Below are 22928 nucleotides of genomic sequence, written 5' to 3'. Positions count from 1 at the left end.
TGTAGACTACTAAAGCCGCCAGCTTTATTTTGATATACATGCCACAAACCTACTGAACTTAAACTCATATTCATTACTGATTGCATCCCTGCTTTCTGGTGCAGGGAAATGTAAACAATCCCTGCATAAATTCCTTTTTAGTGATTGTTTATCCCTCACTTCAAAGGTGTGCTGCCACATGTAAGCCTCGTGCAAGCATTTCAGGAAGCAGCCAATCCCCTTCACTGCAGCAGATCAGTTCTGGCAGCAGAATAAGAGAAGGTTGCAGAAAGCGCCTCAGGCTGCTTCTCACAGATAAATGCTTGGTGTATAGCCAGGATGTTTGTTCATTCACTCATGTCATCTGCGTTGCTAAAACATAAACTCTGGCAGCTACCAGGACTCTAAAAATGGTCAGTTACTTAAATAAACATATATATATCTTTTGTTATTACCAAAGTTCCACTTCCGGAGTTCGTACATTTTGAGACGTAAGGTCATCTTTTGTAGTCTGTTGACCTTCGGTGATTGCATGGAAGCAAAAAAAAATAAAAAATCTGAACAAATCATGTTAACGACCCACATCAGCAATTTATATCGCCGTCCTTCCAGACCTTGGAGCATTGCGAGTGCTTATGACAACAGAGAGGTGAACAATTTATATGGGGTGAATCTAAAGACACGACCATCCATCCCCGATTCTTAAAGTTGGGGCGAGATACGAGCCCACGGGGGCGTGTATACGATCGGTGCGCCAGTGTGTACGTACCGTTTGGGAAAACTTACTACGCCGTCCCACCGGCGATATCCTGAGTTCTGCAGCTCTGCGATACAGGCGAGGCTATCCCTCATTACTCGCCCCCTCCACCAACCTGGCTCTAAAGATAAGAGAGGAACGCCACCTGTCCTTTGTTTCTATCTCTGTTCCTCAATGCTCCTGTTGCAAGGGGAGAAAATTCACAACTCCTGGAGAGATAATTTCACCTTTAATGTTTACCATTTGATGTTTGTGCTTGGCTTTGCTTTTTTTGTCCTCTTTCTTTTTCTTTTTTTGTTTTAATCCATCGATCACTAAGCTATTGTCTCTGTGATCTTGAACAATGTGTCCTAATCATCAGCTATGGCCCATATTCAATGAAAGCTCTTCAGTTAGATCTGCTCGATTTTCTTCTCTTCCAGTCATTGACTGTAAAATAAGTTTATTTGCCTCCACTTGCTTTTACTCCTTTTTAAAAAGGCCTTTCTTATCTGGTTGTTTGTCTTTGTTAAAAAAAAAAATCAAGCTCATTCTACTAGAGTCAAGAAAATATATGAAAGATTTTTTCTTAAAACAAAAATTCCCAGGTGTTAGAGCAAAAACCAAACTTTCTCTTGTTTAAAAAATTCAAACTTTTATTCAATCTGAAGCCACGAAACTTAAGTACGGCAGTTCAATTGTTCACTTCTAAAACTTGATTTTCCCTCGAAATAACATTAGACTTTTGAGCTGTGTGTGTGATATATATATATATTCCAAAGACAAGGAATATCTGTAATAAAAGTTGACTCCACAAACACACTCAGGAGGATTCAAACACAATAACCATAACTTTTTTCTTTCTTTTTTTTTTTATTTTTTTAGTTTGAACCTGTTTTCAGATTTAATACTCTTCTTCCTTTTTCTGTTTCTCATTTCTGTTTATGCACATAGTGCACATTTGCTATAAATGTTACTTCAGGGCACTTTAAATGTCTGTTCATAATTTTTTTTTTAAACATGTAACCCAATTTGGCCCATATTAAGTTCAGATCTATGTATTTTATTCCAGTCATGCCTTTAAATCAGCGTCTATTTCTCCAGGCTGACTTACCGTCTGTTGGAACCAGCACATTATAGAAAAGACTGGATTAGATGGGTTAATCCAGGAAAATTAACTGCTGTAGACATGCATTCTAAACGTCAGAGTACTTTTTACAGGGAACACAGAAACTGCTCCTTTAGTGGCTCTGTCTAAGAAAGAGACACAGAAGCATTTGAGCAGATTGTACTTTTTATTCAAAAACAGATCAAATGTCAACAACACACAAGCATTGACCCCGTGACTACAGTCATTAGTAAGTTAGAATATTTTTGAAAAGTTATTTTAGTTCAGTATTTCTATTTACTAAGTGAAACTGAGACAGATTAATCAGCTCAGATTGTTTCAACCCTTTTCTTCTGGTAATTGTGATCATTTTTTACATACAGCTAATATTTAAGATTGAAATATGATATCAAAACATTAAAAAAACCAAATTTGTATTATGAGAAATATGAGTTTAATGACCTTATGATTACACCTTACCAGAACACATTCTAACTTTCTGAATATTAAAGTTATTCTACATTAAAGAAAAACTGCTTTTCAAATGTATGATCACCATTTCTGTTTTTCCAGATGTTGTCCTCGGGCAAAATTAGCCAGGCTACATTCACAAAGGTGAAAGACGGCTTTGAGCTACTTCAGGATACTTTAAAGAGGTATGTTGTTATTTCATTTTTGTCTCATATTGGCTTCAATATTTGTCTGTACAAGTCATTTAAATTGCTTCTAAAGCTTGACAAGAGGTTTGTCTTTAGCTCATGTTTTGAGATTAACCTATGATAACGTAACTGTAAATTCTAATTGAGACAATTATGGATGAATTAATCAGTTGTAAAAAATACATTGAGATATTCTGACTCATTCTGATCCTTTGTTAAAAATGTCAAGTTATCTAGGGTATGAAAAAATGACACTTGTATTATGAATTAGAAACAAGATGTAACTTTGTAAATTCAGTTTTCTGTGTTCTCAGCTGCTGAAAACTGAAAACTGAACCGCAATAATTTGCTGTGAAAAGATTTTCCTGTGACTGGAGATTTATAGAAAGTTGCGTTAGATTAAGGTTTAGTTTTAATGAGAATTACTAAGTTATTTAATACTACATTAGTATTTCAGTTGTAATTATTAGAGTATAACTAGGCATGAAAGGCCAATTAACATGCTTTCTTGAAGGAAATTAAAGCAACACTGGGGTAATTTTTTTTTTTTCGAGCAAATATCTGCAAGAAGTAGTCCATGCCTGTCCTCAGTTTTCTTCCTGTGGAAGAATTAGAACAGAATTATACGGCTGCATGTGATGTAATGCATTTGTTTCCCTTTTTATTCTGCTCTTCTGCAGTGCGCAAAGTTCTGAGATGCAGCTTTTGGGAGAGGCAAAGAGGTGTCAGGCTGAGCTGGAGCGGCTCCAGGTAGAAGTACGGAGCCCGGCAGAGCAGCGGGGCCCCCCTGAGGAGCCCGACGGTGAGGTCAGCAAACTGAGGCGACAGCTCCTGCAGGCGCACAATGAACTGCGCGCTGCTGAGGACAGAGAGCACGCAGCACGGCACGGATTGCAGCGGTAAGACGGATGCGTGCGTGCATGCATTTACACACACGTGCAGCCACTGCGCATAAAATGCACACATCACAAATAGAAACTTGAGCAAATGCAAACTCGACACACCTGAGAGGAACATAAGGGACCGAACAGAAGACAGAAGTGAAATTAGAGTGCAGGAGGAGGAAGTTATGTGTGGTAGGAAAGCTTACGTGCACAGTAAGACACACACACACAATCTCACACAGCTGTAACTAGGGACCAAACACTGAGGTGAGCTTCATGAGGCAGCATCTTTTTATTGACTTATGATAGAGGTGAAGGTGAAAGAGAATTGGACGCGCACAAATATTCATAGAAGTGTCGCTTTTTCTTTTTTTTTTTTCTGATTTTTACACCATTCCTATTCACTCAAGAAAAATCAGAGAATCAATATTTTCTGAAGATTGTTTTTATTAATCACCTCGTAGAAGATTTCCAGTGAACTTGTTCCAGTTTGTTCCAGTACTAATCCAAATTCTCAGCTCTGTTATTTCCTACTCCAGCATTCTTTTACTTTTGTTCTCTAGAGCCCCTTTCTCTTCATCTCAACCAATTCTCCTCCTTATTGCTGCAATTTTTTTTTTATTTTCTTCCTCCCTCACCTCTTCCAAGAGTCCCTCTGAAAGGTCAAACACACCCAAAGTTATGGAAAAGAACCACTGGCTCCAGTATCTCTGTACACAAACTTCACTTAGTGAAGTGTCAAAGGGAGGTTAAGCGGAAAATTACTAGGCAACATGATAACATACCCTGGTTTTTCCAGGATTTTTTCTGCCAAATATCTTGGCTTCTGACCTTTAAACAGTGCAACATGTGCTCGCAGTCGCACGTTAGGGGTTGTATACGGGAAAATGTTGGGCAATTTTTTGATTCTGAAGTGGAATGAAAATACATGACACTCCCAGGTTTTGTCATTGTAGAAACATGAACGTCCATGTGATTCATTTGGAATTTATACAATGAATCGACGCAAAATGGCTCATAATTCTGACGTGGAATGAGAAAGAATGTATAGCTTGAGAAATTGTTTTACTAATAAAAATGTTAAATATGGTTCGCAGTTATGTAAATCTGTCATAAGCCCTTTTTGCAGCTTTTTACAAAAAATGTTCCACTAGTAGTCATTAGTCGATCGTGTTTTACAAATTTTTTTGTCAGATATAAACGTGGGTAAGTATGTGTGGCTCAACCACACAAAATCCAATACATTGAAGTATATATAAACGCTTTTAAAAGTCGGGATTATTACATTGATCATTAACTTGGCATTATTCTTAAGGGGTTTTTTCTGCTTAAACTGTGGAGAGGAAGCGAAATTACAAACATAATCAAGAGAAGAAGATGGCAGATGACGTTTGGCTGATCAACACTTATTTAATTTTCATTCTCGCTTTACAATTCCCTCTGTGTTGCATCTGCGTCGTTAAACCATTCCCAGGGTAGAAGTGTTTGTTTGCTAAAGATGTGATCAGAAGGAGGCTGCGGTTTGTTAGAGCAGGCTCTGGTACGGAGCGTCAGTGGCTCGGCAGTAATTTAAATATTAAATAAAAACCACTTGCTCTGCATTCTCTGTAATATCTGCAATAGATATTCAGAGTGCATGTTATTCATGACTTCTTTTTCCACCAGTGAGCTCGCTTGTGTTCTTGCTATCTGCTTCTCCCCTGGTTCCAGCTGAAGCTCTTCTCTCTCCCCTCTTCCTGACTTCTCCTTGGCTTGTTTTCCTCTTTCGCCTCTTTTCCGCACAGCTATCAGTCGGCACATGACAAGCAGACGCTCACCATGAAAATGCCCCCCTCTTTTTTATTTTTATTTTTTTAAAGGAGGATCATCATATTTTTTTTTATCTCTACTCATACAGACCCACAGGAATTCAGCACTTCTTCTCCCCCCCCCCCCCCCTCCCTCAACCGCTCCTCCATCCTCCAGTCCCACATTGCAGCATTCCTGCACTTTTCTCTGTATCAGTTAATATCCAATATTTCAGCTTGTCAGGAAGATTAATATCATTTGCCTTGTGAAACGTGCAGCTGTACAGTATGTGCTGTTGTAAGGTTTTTCATAATGACAAAGCTGACTTGAAATTATTTCATACAAACTTTAATCGACTGCTCAGAAAGCATCTGCCTCGGGGAGATGAAAAATTCATAGAAATTATGTTCTCATAGGCCCATTCATAGTGTGTGCCCAAGATTTATGTGCTTCTCTAAGATCTAGATTGTTGTGTGTACTCTGAGCCATTTGTATGCTACCTGTGTCTTCACTAGTAAAGCCTAAAACTACTTTTCTTCTTATTTGTCTCAGTGGAAGGCTAATTTACAAGAAAATCCATATTAGTCAAATTCTAAAAATTGCTCACAAGTTCTTGTGCATTCCTCTTTCCGTCGAATCAGGAACTGAAACATGGTTTCTCTCTCTCTCTCTCTCTCTCTCTTAACTACGTCCCCACCCTCCTCCCCCCATCACCTTATCTGGCTTCTCCTCACCACCATGCAGTCTCCGGGAAGAGAAGCAGCATCTGGAGAGAGAAATTCAAACACAACCTGCTGTAAGTTCATCACTGCACCATCCTGGACTTAGTTTCAGAGGCAAGGATTACAGCTGTGATGGCAGTTTTAACAGAGGATAAATATAAGTTTTGCTTTAATCCTCCAGCTGAGACTAATCCTTTGTGAACTTTATGGATTTTTTTTTTTCTTTTTTTACAAAAATTACATATTCTTCATCCCAAAGTTTAGAAAGGTTTATGCTGCGTAAATGTATCAAAACATCGTCTTTAATTGCAGGACCGTAATTCCAAACCGGCCCTGGCGTCATGTACTAAAATACCACAACAAGATGTTTTTCAACAGGATATTAATCCAAAGCGTATGATGAAATCCATTCAGATATGGGGCGCTAGTCTTGCATGTTCAAACTAATGAATAAATGTACAAAAATAGGTTATTAAGTGTGTGATTTGACTGCCTTAATGAAAGATTTATCTGAAGGCTTTTGCAAAATCTTTACCAGGGGTGTCAATTATTGTGGAGGGTACAGTAAATATCTATTATGTACCATTATCTTTGTTTAATTAAGGGGGGAAAAGACATTAACTCATCGGCTCATTGTGCTGCTCTTCAGTATTAGGTGAAAGTTGTGCTTTGTGTAAAGATCTCTAATGCCACAGGCCACATTAAATCCCTATAATTTAGTCTTTTCACTCATAATGTGCGAATTTGTCAAATCTAGCAAAGCCACCCTACATTAGCAACAACAAAGACATCCATTTTGCTGAATAAAATACGATTGGATTTGCATGACTGGACCAAAAAGCCCCTTCAGTAACTCTCAAAATGTTGCATCAAAATATATATTAAGCAGATTTTGCTTTTGAAGAGTAGCATTTGAACTTTGAACAACTGGCCCTGATGTTTTTCAAAGATGAACCATTTTTACTGATTTTGCAGTTTCAGATTATTCCAACTGTGCTTCTCTGGGTTGTTGCACATTCTTTTATTACAGATTTGGAGTCAAAAAATGGCCAAATCTTTTTTGGCCATTGTGTGTTTAGCTATTTTTAAACGGAAGTTATTACTTTGAGTAGTTTGAGGATGGAAGAGGAAAGACTATTTTATTTTTTACCAAAGGCTAGTGTTGAAGGTCCAAACAGCCTCTTCTTCCTCCAGATCCGCAGGTTTCAGACTCCTGATTTAGTCGAAACCCTTCAGTCACAACCAGCAGTAATGCTAGGTGTGTGTCTGACCTCAAACCCAAACTCTACAGGGTGACCCATAAGTTTCCATACATAGAAAAAATAAACATTTTATATTGGACAACCGTTTTTATTTTTGTGGGACTCTGTGTAATCGCTGCTCGTTTTGGACCACTGCGTGGTTGATCTTCAACATTTCCAGTTTTCTGAAACTCAGAAATGCTCGTTCCATGTTTTTTTTGTTAAAGTTTCGTGCAACCACGCGACTGCTTCCCGATCCAGCCATTAGTGTAATTTCAATTCTTTGCTCTTTTGTCGAGCGCATGATCTTGGGTATCTGAAATATAAAAGAAATATACATTTTACATTCTCCTATGTATGGAAACTTATGGCCCACCCTGTAAAAAGAGAAACAGTAACAACCTGCTTCTAAAACCTGACTTCTGCTGGATCCTCTCCACTGATCTTGCGTTAATTTGGTCAGTGTATCCTCCAGGAGCTGGAAAGCAACACAGACATGTTGAAGGACAAACACGATGCTCTGAAGAAAGAAGTGGCCCAGAGACAACTGGATGTCAGGTAATGAATTCATTATGAAGTCAGGACTTGTGGAGGCTTGGCTTCAGAATCACTTTTATTCTGCTGGAACAAGTTCTGAGTGTGAGTTTGCCAGTGAGCAGCCTGACATGATCTTTTGTGGGTTTTCAGTTTTACTATCTTTTTTTTTTTTTTTTTTGCCTGTGTATCCAGATGTGGCACTTTTAACTTGGTCATATATTTAAAAAAAGAATGTTGGATTATTTATTAGGGCCTTGCAGACATTTTTACACTTTTTAAAAACTTTCTAATGTTACAACCACAAACTTCAATTTATATTGATTTTCTTTTTTCTTTATGTCGTGCAAAATTGTACTATAGGAGTATTTTGGTAAAACAAATCTGAAAAGTTTGCCGTGCATTTATATTCAGCTCTCTAGAGTCGATACTTTGGAGAACCACCATCCTGACTTTTCAGCAGTAAGTATTTTTGCATTATGTTTCTGCTGCCTGTGTAAATCCAGAGATGTTTTTCTCCTATACTTTGTTGCAAAAAATAGTTTGTCTGGCTGCATGGAAAACATCTGTATGGATGTATGTTTATAAATCTTCCCAAAGTTTCTCAAGCAGATTTAGGTCTGAACTGGAGTTTTTCGCCACACACTGCAAGCAAAAATATTCATCTTGTGAATCTTGTTCCATATCAGTCTACCTTTTTTTTTTTTTTTAATAATTGCTTTCTGTAACAAATGTATCCACCTGAGTTATGGATGTCTGCCACCACTACAGAATTACTCTGGTTTTGTTTTATCTTAAATTTGGATGTTTTTTTTTTTTTCTTTACTTACTTTTTGATTGTGGACAAGGTTCTGTGACTTTTCAATTAAGCTTTTATTTTTGCATCTTTGCCTCCCGTCTGCCTATATTCGAGTCCTCTGATGTCAACATGGAGACGTTAATTTACATCAAACTATTATTTTCAAATTTCTTTGTCTTCATGATTCTGCTTGTTTTCCAAATTTTCCAGCCAATCACTGCAGCATTCATTGAGCAGATGTACTTACAAACATTAAAGTGGACCACATGTAGGACTTGAGTGACTTCTGAAACTGCTGGTTTATATTTTTGGTTATACTCATTTGTGAAGCAATGTGTGATTTTTATTCTGTTTCATCCCTATTCCCCACTTTGGGCTAGTCTATTGCATAAAATCCCAATAGAATACATCAAAGTTTGTAATTGGAATGTAGAAAAAAAAAGAAAAAAAAAAGCCGAAGGTGTGAATAGTTTGATAAAGGAAGTGAACATGTTCAGTGTCCTGAGATAAACCAGAGACGGGTTTAACTTTTGCTGCCTTGGGCTCCAAACTTCCAATGAAACAAATGTGTTGAATGTAACCCGGTTGAAGATGTCAACATTTTTTATTTTTTTTAAATGCATGTTTTTGTATCCTATCCTCTTAAAGACTCATTATTCTGTTAAAGGAAAATGAGAAATGCATTTGTTTGTGTTGCATGTGCAGAACTCTGACGGAGGATTTGGAAACCCTTGAAACGCTGCTATTAAAAGAACAAAAAGAGCTGGAAGAAAAGATGGAGATCATCGAAATCAAAGAGGTTTGTGTGTGTGTGTGACTGAGCTCAGCCTTAAAACCATAAATAAAATACATACAGCTCATCAGATTTCTTACATCTCTGGTTGCATTCATCTACATTGTTGTTTCAAGGCTGAGAAAGCCCAGCTTGCCTGCATACCTAAGCGGATAATACAGGAAACTGAAAGAAAGCGCTCTTTATGGGAGTAAGTGAATTTCATTCTTTTGCAATTTTTACACAAGTTACTGCCAGTACTCTAAACTAACTACTCTACATTTTTTGTTCAATTGTCTTACTGTCAGAATTCCTTTAAAGTACAGAAAACAAATTTCCAAATCATGTCACGTCCCAAAGCTCCTAGTTTTAGCTGTTGTGTTGGCTGTATTTGAAAATACTGTTGGTTGACAACATTGATGTGTGACTTTTTTTTTAGGCTAATATAGTTGATAAGCTGCTCCAAAGATTTTAAAATATCAACTATTTTAAAATCTTATTTTATTTAAGTTTTAAAATATCTATTATGCTTCACTAAATCATGTGAAATGTGTCTGAAAAATGATCCCAAATTAAGGTGGATTGGAATTGATCACAGGGGATTCAAACCCCTGAGTGCGAGGAAAAAGAAAATGTAAATTTGGCTGTCAAAGACAAAAGAAGATTGCTGGCAAAGAAAATGGATAAAGTTGGATCACGCCGAACAGCAGAATCAACAGATAGAGATTCAACAAGATATTACAGCTCACAGTTCCTGCTCCATAGAAAAATTCAATTAAATGTGAAGACGATCATACAATTTTACATTTGTAGAGTCCCTCACTGCCAAACAGAACTACAGAGTAAATGGGTGCATGTTTAGTTTGAAACAAGTAATGGTCAGCATCCCGGGTCCAGAGTTTTACTATGATGGAGAATTTGGAATGCTGAACCAAATCAAGCTCCTGCTATGGTCATCCACACCTTAAGGTCAGATTTACAAAATTTCATCACGACTTTGGAAAGATGAAAATATTTCTAATAAAAGAAAATCTTTTTTTTTTTTCTTCAAATTTATGTCAAAAATATTCTCACCAACCACATTTTTAGGAACACCTTGCTGGTTTTCCTTTAATTCCTCCCTGCTTGGATTCAACAAGGTGTTTGTATATTAATCAGCTTTGGCTCCATCTTGACATAATAGCATCACTGCCTGCAGGTAAGAATCTCTTGTCCCCAGAGGATTAAAATCTGATGATATTTTTCCTATTCATTTCCTGTTGGTTGTCCAGAGTTGCTCTCTGCTGCAGTCGCCCATCTGCTTCAGGGTTAAACATGGCAGGTGGTCAGTTATTATATTCAGCTTAACCTGGCTGTAATGAGCTATTATCGGCTGGATATTTTAATTATTTTTTTTAATTTTTATTCACTTTTTTCTAGACAAGTCTGTGTGCTTTTGTGAAGCACTTTGAATGTTGCATGGCAGTTTGTGTGTGAGAATTAGAACATAACGCTGACGTTATGTTTGAGTTTTTGAGAGTTTATAAGAAAATTCTGTTAAAACTGCTGATGTTTTTTTTATAAAATCATGAAACCATTTGCAACTTGCACAAAATAACCAGGAAAAGCTTTTTTTTTTTTTTTTTTTTCACTCAACAAATGAAGATCAGCAGATTTGTTATTACTTACAGGTGGCAGCAATAAGCCCATTCTGCATCAATCTGGGATTCTTTTGCCTTCCAACGGGTCTGTTGGTTCTTTTCCAGTCTCTAACTGGATCATCTCCTCTTTCTTTGCTTGACGTCTTCTCACAGCCTTCCAGGTTCTCCTCTTAGTGAGTTTATTGCTTCGAATGTGCCTTATTGTGCTTTGGCATCCGACATGTTTGGTTTTCGGAGGTGGCCGTAATCTGAAAGCATAACCTGAGTCATGCGAGATGTCACCAGGCTGAAACTTCAACCATGTGTCTCTGGCATTAATAATTTAATTATCCCCGATTCTAAATTTATATTTGGCTTTCAAGTAAGGCTGGGGGACCTGTCTTTGTGAGCATCATAAGCTATGACTTGGAAATTTAAAAGCTGAAGGACTCCTGCGGTTGCGTTTGCACAATGACTTTTTCAATACTCGCTCTCACAATACCTGCCAACAATTTGTTGTGTGTGCATTTTCTGATCTCGCTAATTGAAACACCAGAGTGGCAATGAAGAAGATGGACTCCCTGAACACAGAGCTTTCAGAAACGAAGCATCAGATGAGGAGTCTGAATGAGGGTAATCAGTCCCTGGAGGTGATGAGGGAGGAGGTGATGCAGGAGCTGGAGCGGCTCGGGGCTCTGATAGCGGCGCGGCAGCTGGAAAACAGACAGCTACTGAAGAAGCAGGAGATCTGCAGGGAGGAGTCGTCTGAAGTTATGGGCAGCAGGTGGAAACTTTTTTTGTTTTGTTTTATTTTTCTGTTTCTCTCAAGTTAAAAAAAGATGAAATATTAACTGTGTTTACCAGAGTGCACTGCTTTATTTTCCGTCTTTTTAAATGTTGCAAGATAGTGTTGTTCATGTCAATGTGTGTGTGTGTTTTTTTTCTATCCAGGGGTATTTTGGAAATGAAGCTGCACAACCTCATGACTGATAGGAAGCAGCTCTACGAGAGCCGATCTTTGCAGCTCCGAAAGAAAAATAAGTAGGTATACAGAATCCATCTTTCTTTTTACAACAAAACAAAGAGGAGGAAGGAACTGCTTTTTGTTTCCTTCTGGGCATTTTGCCTTACGGAGTTGCACAGGTTCAAGTCAACATGAAAGGAAGTCATTGTCTTCCACAGATCACACAGCCTAAAGGTTGTTTTTGTGGACCTTGTATTTCTTGAGTTAACGTCATTATCATAGAGCAAAACTGAAAAGATTTTTCTGACAGATGATTCTGGTCGAGACCTAAATATGTCTGACACATTTTAAACTTGTGTTTGTTACTGTACAAAAAAGAATAGCATTTTCCTTCCACTTTGAATTAATAGACTGAAGTTTGACATGAAATCCTGAAACAATACAGTAAAATACATCCTTGTAATGTGTGACAACGTGAAAAAGTTATGAACACTTTGGTAAGAAACTGGTCACAGCAAACTAGCTTTTAACAAATGGTGGCTACAACTGAGTTTAAGTAAATCTAATCTATGTTTCCATTTCTCTGTATTGCCTGTCTTGTGACGTTTATATCTGGAAGGAATCCATGAACAGTATCAACCAGCGATTTTTTTTTTTATTTTTAATGTTTTTTTATCAACTTAGAATTCTTGTGGAAAGATGTAGAAAGTAGAGCCTGGTGATGGATGGCATAAATATTTCATATGTTGTGTTTTTTTTCCTCAGGCAGGTGGAGGCCCTCAGAAGGATGGAGCACGGCGTATCCATGGCCACTGAGCAGCTAGCGTGCATCCAATCCGTCTACAAGAGCATACAATCGCAAGTGGTGTGTGAAATATTTTTATGTATAGCAAAAAAAAAGAATTTATGTATTGCTGTGTGTTTGTTTCTCACAAATGTAGCTTTTTATACACCTAATATATTTTCTTCAATGGGTTATTACATTTTTTTTAGCAGAAAATGACAAAAGAGCACGTACAGTACTGTAGTACAGAATCATTCAGTAAATGAGTTTATTAATGGAACATCAACACATTATATAGATTAATTACACACAGATGTATGTTTGAAAGCCTTTATTTTCATTTTATATGATGGTTTGGCTATTTCAGGTAATAAAAATTACATTTAAAATTAGAAATAATCTCAGACCAATAAAAATTTGGGTTTAATGAAACATGTTTGATACCTGCTATAAGGCTATTAGTTTCAGAATGTCATTTTATTGCGTCTCATCTGAACACATAATTTATTGAATATGTCTGTAGTGGACAAAAAAAATGTCTATAGGCTGCAATAACAAAAAGTATATTCCTACACAATTAATGTCATTCTCATGGAAATGTCATAAATATATTGAATCGCTAAGACTAGCATTTTTTATTAAATTACTTGTATATTTTAAAACATTTAAACATTAATCAGTTCTTTTAGGCCAAAAGTTAAGAAGTAAAGGGTTTAAAGAGCCAAATGTGCTGATTTAGACCAAAACATTTTCAATATGCTAAAGTGTCCCAGTCAAAGTTCAATTGAGAATCTGTCCCTTTGAAAGTACCTGCTGACCCTCTAAACTTAAAATAAATAGCTAAAATTAAAAAAGAACAGTAATTTTTTTTTTTTTTTATAAATAGTCAGGAAAGATTCCCAGACTTAGGAACCAAAAAATGCTTACAGTCTTGATCAGAAAATGCGTATTTCGCCATATGCCGTGAGTAGGCCTGTGAGTATTTCCAATCTGCCCATCAGGTTACTGTTGAGCACAGATTTTTAAAGAGAAAGCAGGAAGACAGTTTGAGGACGAGCCTCATTTGGAAATGCATCAGCATATCTCTCATGCTCAAACTAAAACCAGAGGAAATCGCAGTGACGCAACGGGAAATTCACAGTTCTGCAAAACAGAAAACAACTGTGCTCTAGGGAATGATTCAGTCAGTTTTCCCGTCACTGGCCTTCAGGTTTCTGCTAATAAATTAGTCCGTTATGACTGTTCAGCGGAATCTGTTGGTTTACCACAGAAATGCATCTCTTTCTGAGCTAACCGTTGACAATTAATGGGCTTAATATTTTCAGCCTGCTGTTTTTTTTAGCATTTACGCATCATCTTTATCGGACTATTTCTGTGGCTGAAACAAAATCACATTGTCGGGAAAGAAAACATGCATTTGGCACTAATATCCCCCTGTTTGTGAACTGACTCGCCTGTTTGAAGTGTGCTGCTCACATTAGGATCAAGGTGACGGTACAAATGAAAACACTTCTACCGCATCTCATCATGCAACCAACTGAAAGCAAATTCCATCTCCCGCTGCTGAGATCCAGGACCAACTTTAGGCAGATGAAAGATCTTGCATCCAGATGAAATTTTAACCAGGCTCTTGATTTCCACTGCGCTCTGCTCTGAATATTCAGCTGGACGCTGTTCCCGAACGAGAGGCCAGCGCTCGGCAAAGGATGGAGCTGGAGAAGGAGATTGATGCACTCGCAGCCGGCTTTGAAAAGCAGGTGGGGATGCGTTCCTGTGACGGCAACAGCCTGAAGCGGTCTCATCTCTGTCCAGGCTTCCTACACGGCTTGGAAGAGTTTGGAATTTCATTTCAGTGTTTTACTGAATGAGTACATAAAATAAAAACTATGACTGCAGAGGAATATTTGTATTTCCAGATGATAGTCTCTATCCTACTGCTTAAAAGTTGTTCTTCATTATCTCTGTTCCTTCTTTGTCTCCTTGCTTACTTTCTAGTAGCGATCCTTAGGGTTGGATTCTTTCTAGTGTCCTTTTGCCTTTTCTCCTTTGTGTTTTCTTCTTTGTGTTCAGTCTTTTTTCATTCCTTCCATCCTTTTATTCTTTTGTGTCCTTCCTTTCATTCTGCCATTTTTCTCCCATTTCTCATCCTTTTCCCTTCTGTCCTTACATCCTTTTTTCCTCCCTTTTGTCATTTCATTTCTCTTTCCTTTTTGTTTCCTTCATTTTTGTCCTTTCCAGCTTCCTTCCCTGATTGTAATCTTTTATTCTTGTCCAACATATCTTATGTTTGCCCATTTGTTGGTTCCTTCGTTTCTGCTGTCCTCATTCATTCCTTCATTCGGTCTTTCATTCATTCATGTGTTCCTTCCTTTTTTTTCTGCTACAGTTTTATTGGCTGCTTTTATGAGTAAATTCCCCTGTGTGCAAATTTTAGATATTCTATGTTCTTAAAAGATGTCATAAAGAAAGCCTTTAGCGATTCATCTTGTCGTATTAATCTTGCAATTTCACCCAACTGTTCACGTGGCTTTTAGCTGGAGAAATGCATTTCCATCCAGGTTTCTATGGCTGAAGAAGAAAACCAGAAGAAGCATCAGAACGAGGTGATTCAAGAGCTGCTTAAGGAGTCAAATCACCTCAGAGAAGAACTCCATAACCTCAGATGTCTAAGACAGATCAAAGCGGAGGAGCGGAGCAAGAAACACTGGGAACGTCTCAAGGCAGAGGTGCTAACTCACACAGACAAATTTAAATAAATTGTACATCTTTTGCTGTGTTTGTGTGTGTGTGTGTGTGTTTTTTTAAATATATATTAATCTATTCAGAATGCCAGAAAGGGTACTCTTTTTTTTTTTTTTTTTGATTTATATTGAAGAATGTGCAGCCAGAAGGAGAAGTGGAGTTTCAGAAAACTATAAATAAAACCCACACAGAAGTGATGATGCTGGAGTTTTACCTTCTTAAACCTACCCACAGCAACTGAGTGAGCGCATCCACCTGGAGCTTAGAGAGAGAGAGCTGATCATCATGGACCACAACAAGCTCAACGCCGTGCTTCAGCGCAGGTGTTGTTTTCACTTCTATATTCAATATGCAAGTCTGTGTGTGTGTGTGTGTATGGGTGTGCAAGGATGATGCTGCAGAGAAAAGCATGTCCTACTAATTGGTCATACTTCGGCGTATCCAACGCCTACAACGCCCCGCAGCGCAACAACAGGCTTCTCCAGTGCATTCATTAAGGTCACGGCACGCAGAATACAAACTGATGCCGTTTCACCCAACGTGGAATAAATTCCTCCCAAAAGCAAAAACACAGCAGGAGGATAATTACTTTTTTGTTTGTTTGTTTGTTTATCGTCTCGTGTGTCTCTCATTTAGCGATCGCACGTTCACACGCCGCCGCGTCATACATGAGTTTTAAATTGTAACGGAGTAAAGTGTCTTCCTGTGTGAAGATTTTATTTTATTTATTTTTTTTGTAGAAACAATTTCATGACCCATTGAACATTTAAACATAAATTTGAAATCAAGATTACCTCAATGGGACATTGCCATATTGACAAACAGACTCCACAAAAATAGGGTCTTTTTTTAAAAAATTCAGTAGTTTTGGCACCACTTCTACATACATACATATATATATATATATGTATGTATGTATGTATGTATGTGTATATATATATATATATATATATATATATATATATATATAGCTGGATAACACCAACATCTTAAGTGTGAAACCTGAGTGATTAAAAAATAAACTTTTCTGACACAAAAAACAGAGATGTGTAAATAAGAAGCTCTCTGCATTGTGACCAGAAAACAAGGAAAAAAGAAGTTTGTCAGGAATATGCTTGATCTTTGCTTGTTGCTAAAGCAGAAAGTTCAGGACAAGAAGTGAGCACTCATATTGCGCAATGGTCCTCTGTCTATGAAAAGTAGGTGGGATTTGTGTTGCCACAGCAACTGTATTGTTTTTGGTGTTGGCTTTTTCTCTGTCTGGGCCAAATTAATGACGGGTTGTAAAACCTAATGTTAATATCCCGTCCCTTAACTTTAGAAAACTTTTCTTGAGACTTTCAGCTGCTTCTATTCACTGCTCCATTGTTGTTGTTGTTATTTTAAAATAAAACCAGTGGTTTGCTAATGTAGATACCTTAGTAGTTGATAAAATATTTATCATTAAGGCTAATCGTCAGATCACAGCCTTGTAACTGAATGCAAGCAGACTTTTTGCATTTTTTATCACAATTTTTTCTATAATTCGTCATTCCCCACAGTGCTGGTTTACACACTGAGCTTACAGAAGCTTTTCATGTCCTCTGATGGTTTGTTGAGTCTTTGAAGCTGCTGCTCTCAGCCGGCACTTTCCCTGAATTATTCCATACAAGTTTCAGCCTTATGGACTTACATTTGTGGCTTCTGAATCGCTACACACTTCTTAGGCAGTCGCTCTATAATTCTCTGATGTCTGACTTTTTGTGTTCGGTGTGCAACAACAAGGATTTTGCCCAGTTTCAGACGTGTTCATGGACGTCCTGTTTTTTTTTTTTTTGTTGTTGTTGTTGTTGTTGTTTTTACATAGTTTAAAAAATGGAATGAAGAGAACCATAGTTCTAAGCTCAACTACAAAAGTAATAAAAATAATATATGAATGGTTTCTAGAACCATTTTTAATAAATACTAAATACTACAAACGACTTGGCAGAACAGACAGAAAGATATACATCGATATACATATGTATAAAATGCACCCTGGAGTTGTTTTTGATGGGAACAGAAGCAATGTGCTAAACCTTGTTTTATTTCTTCTGTGTGTGTGTGTTTTTTTTTTTTTGTTTTTGTTTTTTTAATTGCTTCTCAGAATATCACAGTATTCAAAACTGTGTGACAAGTTCCTGGAAGAGAAGAATAAGTACGTGAGGCTGAAGCAGATTGCCTCACAGACGACCTCTGAATTGACGGAGCAACTTAACATCCTTGAAAACGAGATGGAAATCCAGCGCTCTACTGCCGACAGCAAGGACAGGTGTGTTCATGTATTTGAGCAGGTGGTTACATTGCTGCAGGTGGTTACACTGCTGCAGGTGGTTACATTGCTGCAGGTGGTTACATTGCTGCAGGTGGTTACATTGCTGCAGGTGGTTACATTGCTGCAGGTGGTTACATTGCTGCAGGTGGTTACATTGCTGCAGGTGGTTACATTGCTGCAGGTGGTTACATTGCTGCAGGTGGTTACATTGCTGCAGGACAAACCTCCATAGTCATTTTCATCCAGAAGAATTGGCTCCACATATTCAACTTTTGACTAAATTTGTATGGGTGACATGCAGAAGAAGTCATATCTCTCAAATGTTTTCACATTCAGTTACAAACTTTATTGTTTTTAATGGGGTTTGATGTGAAAAATTTAAGCATAATTAGTGGAAAAATGAATGGTGGAAAGTAATATATGTACATATGTTCATTGTCACATATATAAATCTGAAAAGTATATGTCTACCTGAGTGAATACTTTTTAATAATTCGTTTGTCTGCAGTTATAACTGTAAATAATTTAGAAATCTTGAACATTTTTACCAATGCTTTCCCTGCTAGCAGATAGTATCCCCATAGCATTATGCTGCCACTACTATGTCATACCACTGGGAGGGTGTGCTTAGAGATGTGCAGTGTGTTTTTGTGCACACTCAACATTTTGCATGTTAGTGCCTTTTTGAGGCAGTTGGTTACATTGGATTTTATTTGTTAGAGTCCAAGAACGAGGACCACACCTTCAGGGTATTAAATCACAAATAAGTTTATCGGTTTTATTTTGTTTGTCGATCACCAACAGTCTTAATAAAATGTATCAAGGTTGAGTTGTGACCTGACGAAATAAATTACACTGGGCGTACCTGCTGAACTTTTCCATATCTGTCTGTTTCAGATTACTGATAAAGGCTCGCATGAAGGTCTCCAGCAGCTCCAAAATGAGGGAGAAACTGCGTAATGAGATCTCTAAGGTCTGCACTCGAACACGGGGAGAAAAAAAAAAAATCAACCATCGGAACATCACCTGTCTAAAACTGAAACAGTCAAAACCCAATAACGAATATTGAGATGACAGCAGTACAAAACTTCTTTAGGTTTTCTGGGGATGTTTTTGTGAGAACCAACTTTCCAATTCTTTTCTTTTTGTCCTTTTCAATTTCGATGGCTTTATAGAAATCTGTAAGCAACTGTAGATCTGGTATTTATCTGTGCCTTTTACGAGGCTTTCGAACGTTTATCACACAAGGCAATAAAAGTTTATCGACTTCTCTGCAGTCTGCTTAACAATCCCAACCCCTATGGCTTTAAAGTACATTTCTACATCAAGCTGAAACTGCTTTAACAATTTGTTGCCCAGTGTCTGTGAAGTATATGATATTGTCAAAATGATTACAGGATATGACTTCTTTCTAACCAGACTGGAACCTTTTTGCTCCTTGCCTCCTATAAATGTATATTTAGGGGCGAAAAATGTATTTCTGATTTTAACTCTGTTCCAGTTCACATGGAAACGACACCAAGTCCATCAGCAGCATGAGGACAACAAACTGGAGTTAATGAATCTCACCCAAATGATCAAGTTCCACGAGGGGATTCTTCTGGAAGTAAAGAGAAGTCTTGAGAATGCCATCCAAAGACGCAATTTCCTGCAAGTTTCTAACTCATATGCAGGTAGAAGCTTTCCCTTCCACAGACTATCATACTTAATGATCTTATTTCTTTTGCGCACAGGGGGATACGGCTCTTGGAGCAGGACAAAGTTTTGTCTAACTTTTATGAGCAGATGAAGAACCTGGAGGCGGCCGTCGCCAAAAGCAACAGAGCAACCGAGACGGTGGAGAAGCACGTGAGAGAACTGCAGATTGAGATCAACGACGAGAAGAAGCAAATAGACCTGGAGAAGAGGAAGGTGTTACTTAAGAGGAAACTGGAGGAGGAGATCATCGTGCTGCAAATCGAGGTAGAAGAACTGCAGTGCATGAAACCGTCATGTCTACTGATCCGATCGAATCAACAGAAACACTTTCAGGATAACAAACCGCCAAAGGACGGCGAAGGGGAATGGTCTCTGATTTTTTTTTTATTTGTTTTTGCTCATGCCTGGTTGTCTGGGCCTCCATCTGGTATTTTATTGTAATAAATGAACGTTTTTGATGGGTTGGTACTATTAAGGCTGTCTGTGCATATGAAGCCTCTAATGAGGGAGGAGCGTGCCAGCAGGATACTGGCATGAGGATGACCATCAGTGTTCCTGGATGCCGTTCAGCTTGATATTTTAGGAACTCTATCGGTGCAGTCAGACCTGTCAATTAGTGCTTCCCGTGGTTGTTCAAAAGATGTAGGTTGTTCCGAACCGGATGATTAAATATGCAGCGTTTTTCCAGGGGAGCTTCTGGTGATTGACGTCTCTGCGAATGCGTTTTAAGCTCTTCCCATTTTTGTCGTTGAACCTTTTCCTGAATTGTTTTTAGAGGTGAGGGGGGGAAAAAATGGTGGGGGGTCAAAATGAAAGATGGGACTTCCTGAAACTGAAAACAGTGTAGAGGAAGAGAGTTGGGGCACCAGGTCCTTCAACTGCAACATCTCTTCCTCCAGGGAGGAATTCCCTTTGGGGCTCCGTCTCTAAATCAGTAAGGTTTGTATCTTTTTGCAAAGTGGAGGGAAATGATTCATCCCACTGCATGACTCACTCAAAGAAAGATGCATTCTGTACAATATGTTACTGCCCTGATTTGAGATTTACTATCTGAGCGGGAAGGACTGTGTGTCCTGTGTTCAATTAAAATCCTGTTATTTGTCACTATGTGACATAAAGAAGTATCCATCTGTTGGTCCCAGACAGACTGGTGCTTGCAGGACTCCTCTTTTCCCTTAATAAGACCTGACCTTATGTAAAACACACTAAGCCAAGTCGGCCTGAACCAGCTGTTGCACTATTTTAACTGTATTCATTAATCCTTGCAGGTGTTTGCTGGTATATTTAATAGTTGTAAGGTTCATCATTATGAAACGGCGGAGAACGAGACTTTCCACAATGTTTCAACTCTTTATTACCTCAAAGTTTAACTGCGACTGCTGTAAAACGAGATGAATCCTGCATCTTTATGACAATCCCGTCGGTTTTTGTACAGCCAGAAAATAGTTTTCAACTTTCCGTTCCAGCATTACAATCAAAAGATGGTAAATATTTAATGCCAACATTAAATATCTGCTTATCTTGTAGAATTGACATTCATCACCTTTGTGCAATTCACATAAACATATTTATAAAATGTTTATAATTCATGTCTTTAAATCCAGGCAAACTGTGCAATGGCAGAAAAACATTTTGAGTGAAAATACAGGAATAATTGTTTTGTAACTTTATTAATTTTTTTGCTTTTAGGTTGAAGAATATGTGCAAATATAATCCAATCAACATTAACTGCTCTTTTGAATAGCTTTAGCGTTCAGTCCTCGGCTGCCGATGTTTTGCTTTTTACTCCTGTAGCTTCGAAAAGAAGCGGAAACTTCCTAGCAAAGCTCAGAACGGAGGTGGAAGTAAAGCACAAGATTAGAATCTAAGCCAGGAGGGATGAACCCAAACAATCACAGAGTAGGCCACTAGATTCCCACGAGCAAGGCCAAGACACACACCTGAATAAATCACAACGTAGAGAGATGAGACAGATACACACATACTGATACATAACTGGCTGTCTTGCTGATGTTTCCATCGAGGGTTTGGTTGTGCTGCTGCTTCAGATCCGAGTTTCAAATTTCTCAAATGCAGGTGTTTTGCTCTTTGGTCGAATTCGGATTTCACCATGTGCTTCTTTTCTCCATCTGTTTTTGGCTTTTGCTGTTGGTTTCATCTATTTATGTTGCTGAAATATATATATCTGCTTTCTTAAACGCTTTCTTATCCGTAGCAACCTCCCTGCTTTTATTATCGCGTTGCACGACGCTCCTTTCGTCTCTTTGAGGCGTGTATTCAAGTGGAAGTAGCTTCATCTGTGCAAACTTCTTTCACTTTTCATGGCCGAACCTTGTTTATATAACAGAGTTCTCAAAGTTTTTTTTTTTTCTTTCTCCTTTTCCCTCTCTCCCTCTTTCTTTCACATAAACTGGCCCTCAGGTTTTCAATGCCATTTTGTTAATTAATCCACTTCTATCACTCTACCTTAACGTAAATCTCAGCTCTGTTTGCTGCCTCAGAAAGCGGAACGCCATAACTTGATCTTAATACGACAAACTTGAATGCATTTCACTGGAATGTATGGAATGAATCAAATGAAAAGTAGCGCATGTGGTTCTCATTAAAAAATAAACATAACATTTACATTCTGCTCCTTTTACGTTGATTCATCTAGATATTTTAGTCCAGCCAGTTTATGCCTTCAGTCATAAACTGTTGAATGAATTCAATTATGCTCTACTTTTTGTTTGTCCAACAAACAATAAACGTTTGTGGCTGTGACCTTGCAGTTCAAGGGGTGTGAATATTTGTGTGATTCACGCAGCGGTTGTTTATCCCTCATCTGTTCATCCACCCATTCATCAGCAGTTGGCTCCATCCATCAAGCCATCCAGTCATTTATTTTTCTCTCCTTCTCTTCTGTGTGTAAACAGCAAATCATTCTCTCAATCACACCCCTTCCCTTGTACAGCCTCCCCTGGGTACAAAAAGTGAATCATGGATTTCTTTTTTTTTTGCCAGCCCTATTCAGTCGCCATGTGAATTCAATCTCCATGCGACTGCATTGCCGTCGATTTATCATATATATTGTCTATTTGTATTCATCTGTGACCAGTTTATCTGTTCATTGCAGATGGACCCCCCTCCCTTTGATGGGGAATTTTGACAAAGATAAATTGGGCCATCTGTTATACTATTGAAGTTCAATACACTCTGAGGCTTTCATCACTCCGAGGAATTTTAATTGCTGCAAAATAAACAGAGGTTGTTGTCTGCCTCTGAATTTACTGCCCCGTTTACGAGATGCTGACAGGTTGACATCCCGTACAGGGGCGCGCGCGGAGAGCTTCGCAGCGGCTAAATTTTGCTAAAAACCTTGTCTAATGACTTGTTACACTCCGCTTCTGCTTCGCGGTGCTGCGAGAGTATCAGACATACACACACCTACACACGCACACACACACACCCAGTCATTAATGGAGTGAGATTTATTCGAAGGTGGGGCTACTGACAGACTGCAGCGTCCCCATGGTGGTGAGTCATATTGTTTGTTTGTTCCTCTCTTAAATCTTTTTTTTTTTTCCCCAACCTGTCTGGAAGTTATCGCCATGGGGAATCCCTGTG

The 22928-nt window shown here is 38.2% G+C and overlaps 1 protein-coding gene across 24 annotated transcripts in view; it reads left to right on the top strand.

Annotated features, from left to right (window-relative positions):
• ccdc146 (coiled-coil domain containing 146) overlaps nucleotides 1-22928 on the top strand; it is a 102609-nt gene that overhangs the window by 42090 nt on the left and 37591 nt on the right. For 17 of the 24 annotated variants that reach the window (XR_006369820.1, XR_006369821.1, XR_006369822.1 and 14 more), the window contains 17 exons: nucleotides 2397-2479; nucleotides 3163-3381; nucleotides 5899-5950; nucleotides 7581-7675; nucleotides 8066-8113; nucleotides 9156-9249; nucleotides 9360-9433; nucleotides 11398-11625; nucleotides 11793-11882; nucleotides 12571-12670; nucleotides 14254-14346; nucleotides 15148-15315; nucleotides 15566-15654; nucleotides 17457-17621; nucleotides 18522-18597; nucleotides 19126-19274; nucleotides 19358-19586. Coding sequence is in view for 19 of the 24 variants with exons in the window: in XM_044108610.1 (XP_043964545.1) it covers nucleotides 2397-2479; nucleotides 3163-3381; nucleotides 5899-5950; nucleotides 7581-7675; nucleotides 8066-8113; nucleotides 9156-9249; nucleotides 9360-9433; nucleotides 11398-11625; nucleotides 11793-11882; nucleotides 12571-12670; nucleotides 14254-14346; nucleotides 15148-15315; nucleotides 15566-15654; nucleotides 17457-17621; nucleotides 18522-18597; nucleotides 19126-19274; nucleotides 19358-19586 (2052 nt within the window). In the remaining 5 variants the exon portion in view is untranslated. Of the gene's footprint in view, nucleotides 1-2396; nucleotides 2480-3162; nucleotides 3382-5898; nucleotides 5951-7580; nucleotides 7676-8065; nucleotides 8114-9155; nucleotides 9250-9359; nucleotides 9434-10953; nucleotides 11036-11397; nucleotides 11626-11792; nucleotides 11883-12570; nucleotides 12671-14253; nucleotides 14347-15147; nucleotides 15316-15565; nucleotides 15655-17456; nucleotides 17622-18521; nucleotides 18598-19125; nucleotides 19275-19357; nucleotides 19587-22928 lie in introns of those variants that run through there. The other 7 variants (XM_044108616.1, XM_044108608.1, XM_044108604.1 and 4 more) reach the window with 4 other exon arrangements.

This window comes from Gambusia affinis, linkage group LG23 (genome assembly GCF_019740435.1).
Source record: "Gambusia affinis linkage group LG23, SWU_Gaff_1.0, whole genome shotgun sequence".
NCBI classification, from domain to species: Eukaryota; Metazoa; Chordata; class Actinopteri; order Cyprinodontiformes; family Poeciliidae; genus Gambusia; species Gambusia affinis.
Note: the sequence above shows the minus strand (reverse complement) of the source record. Positions and strands in the feature narration are given on the sequence as shown.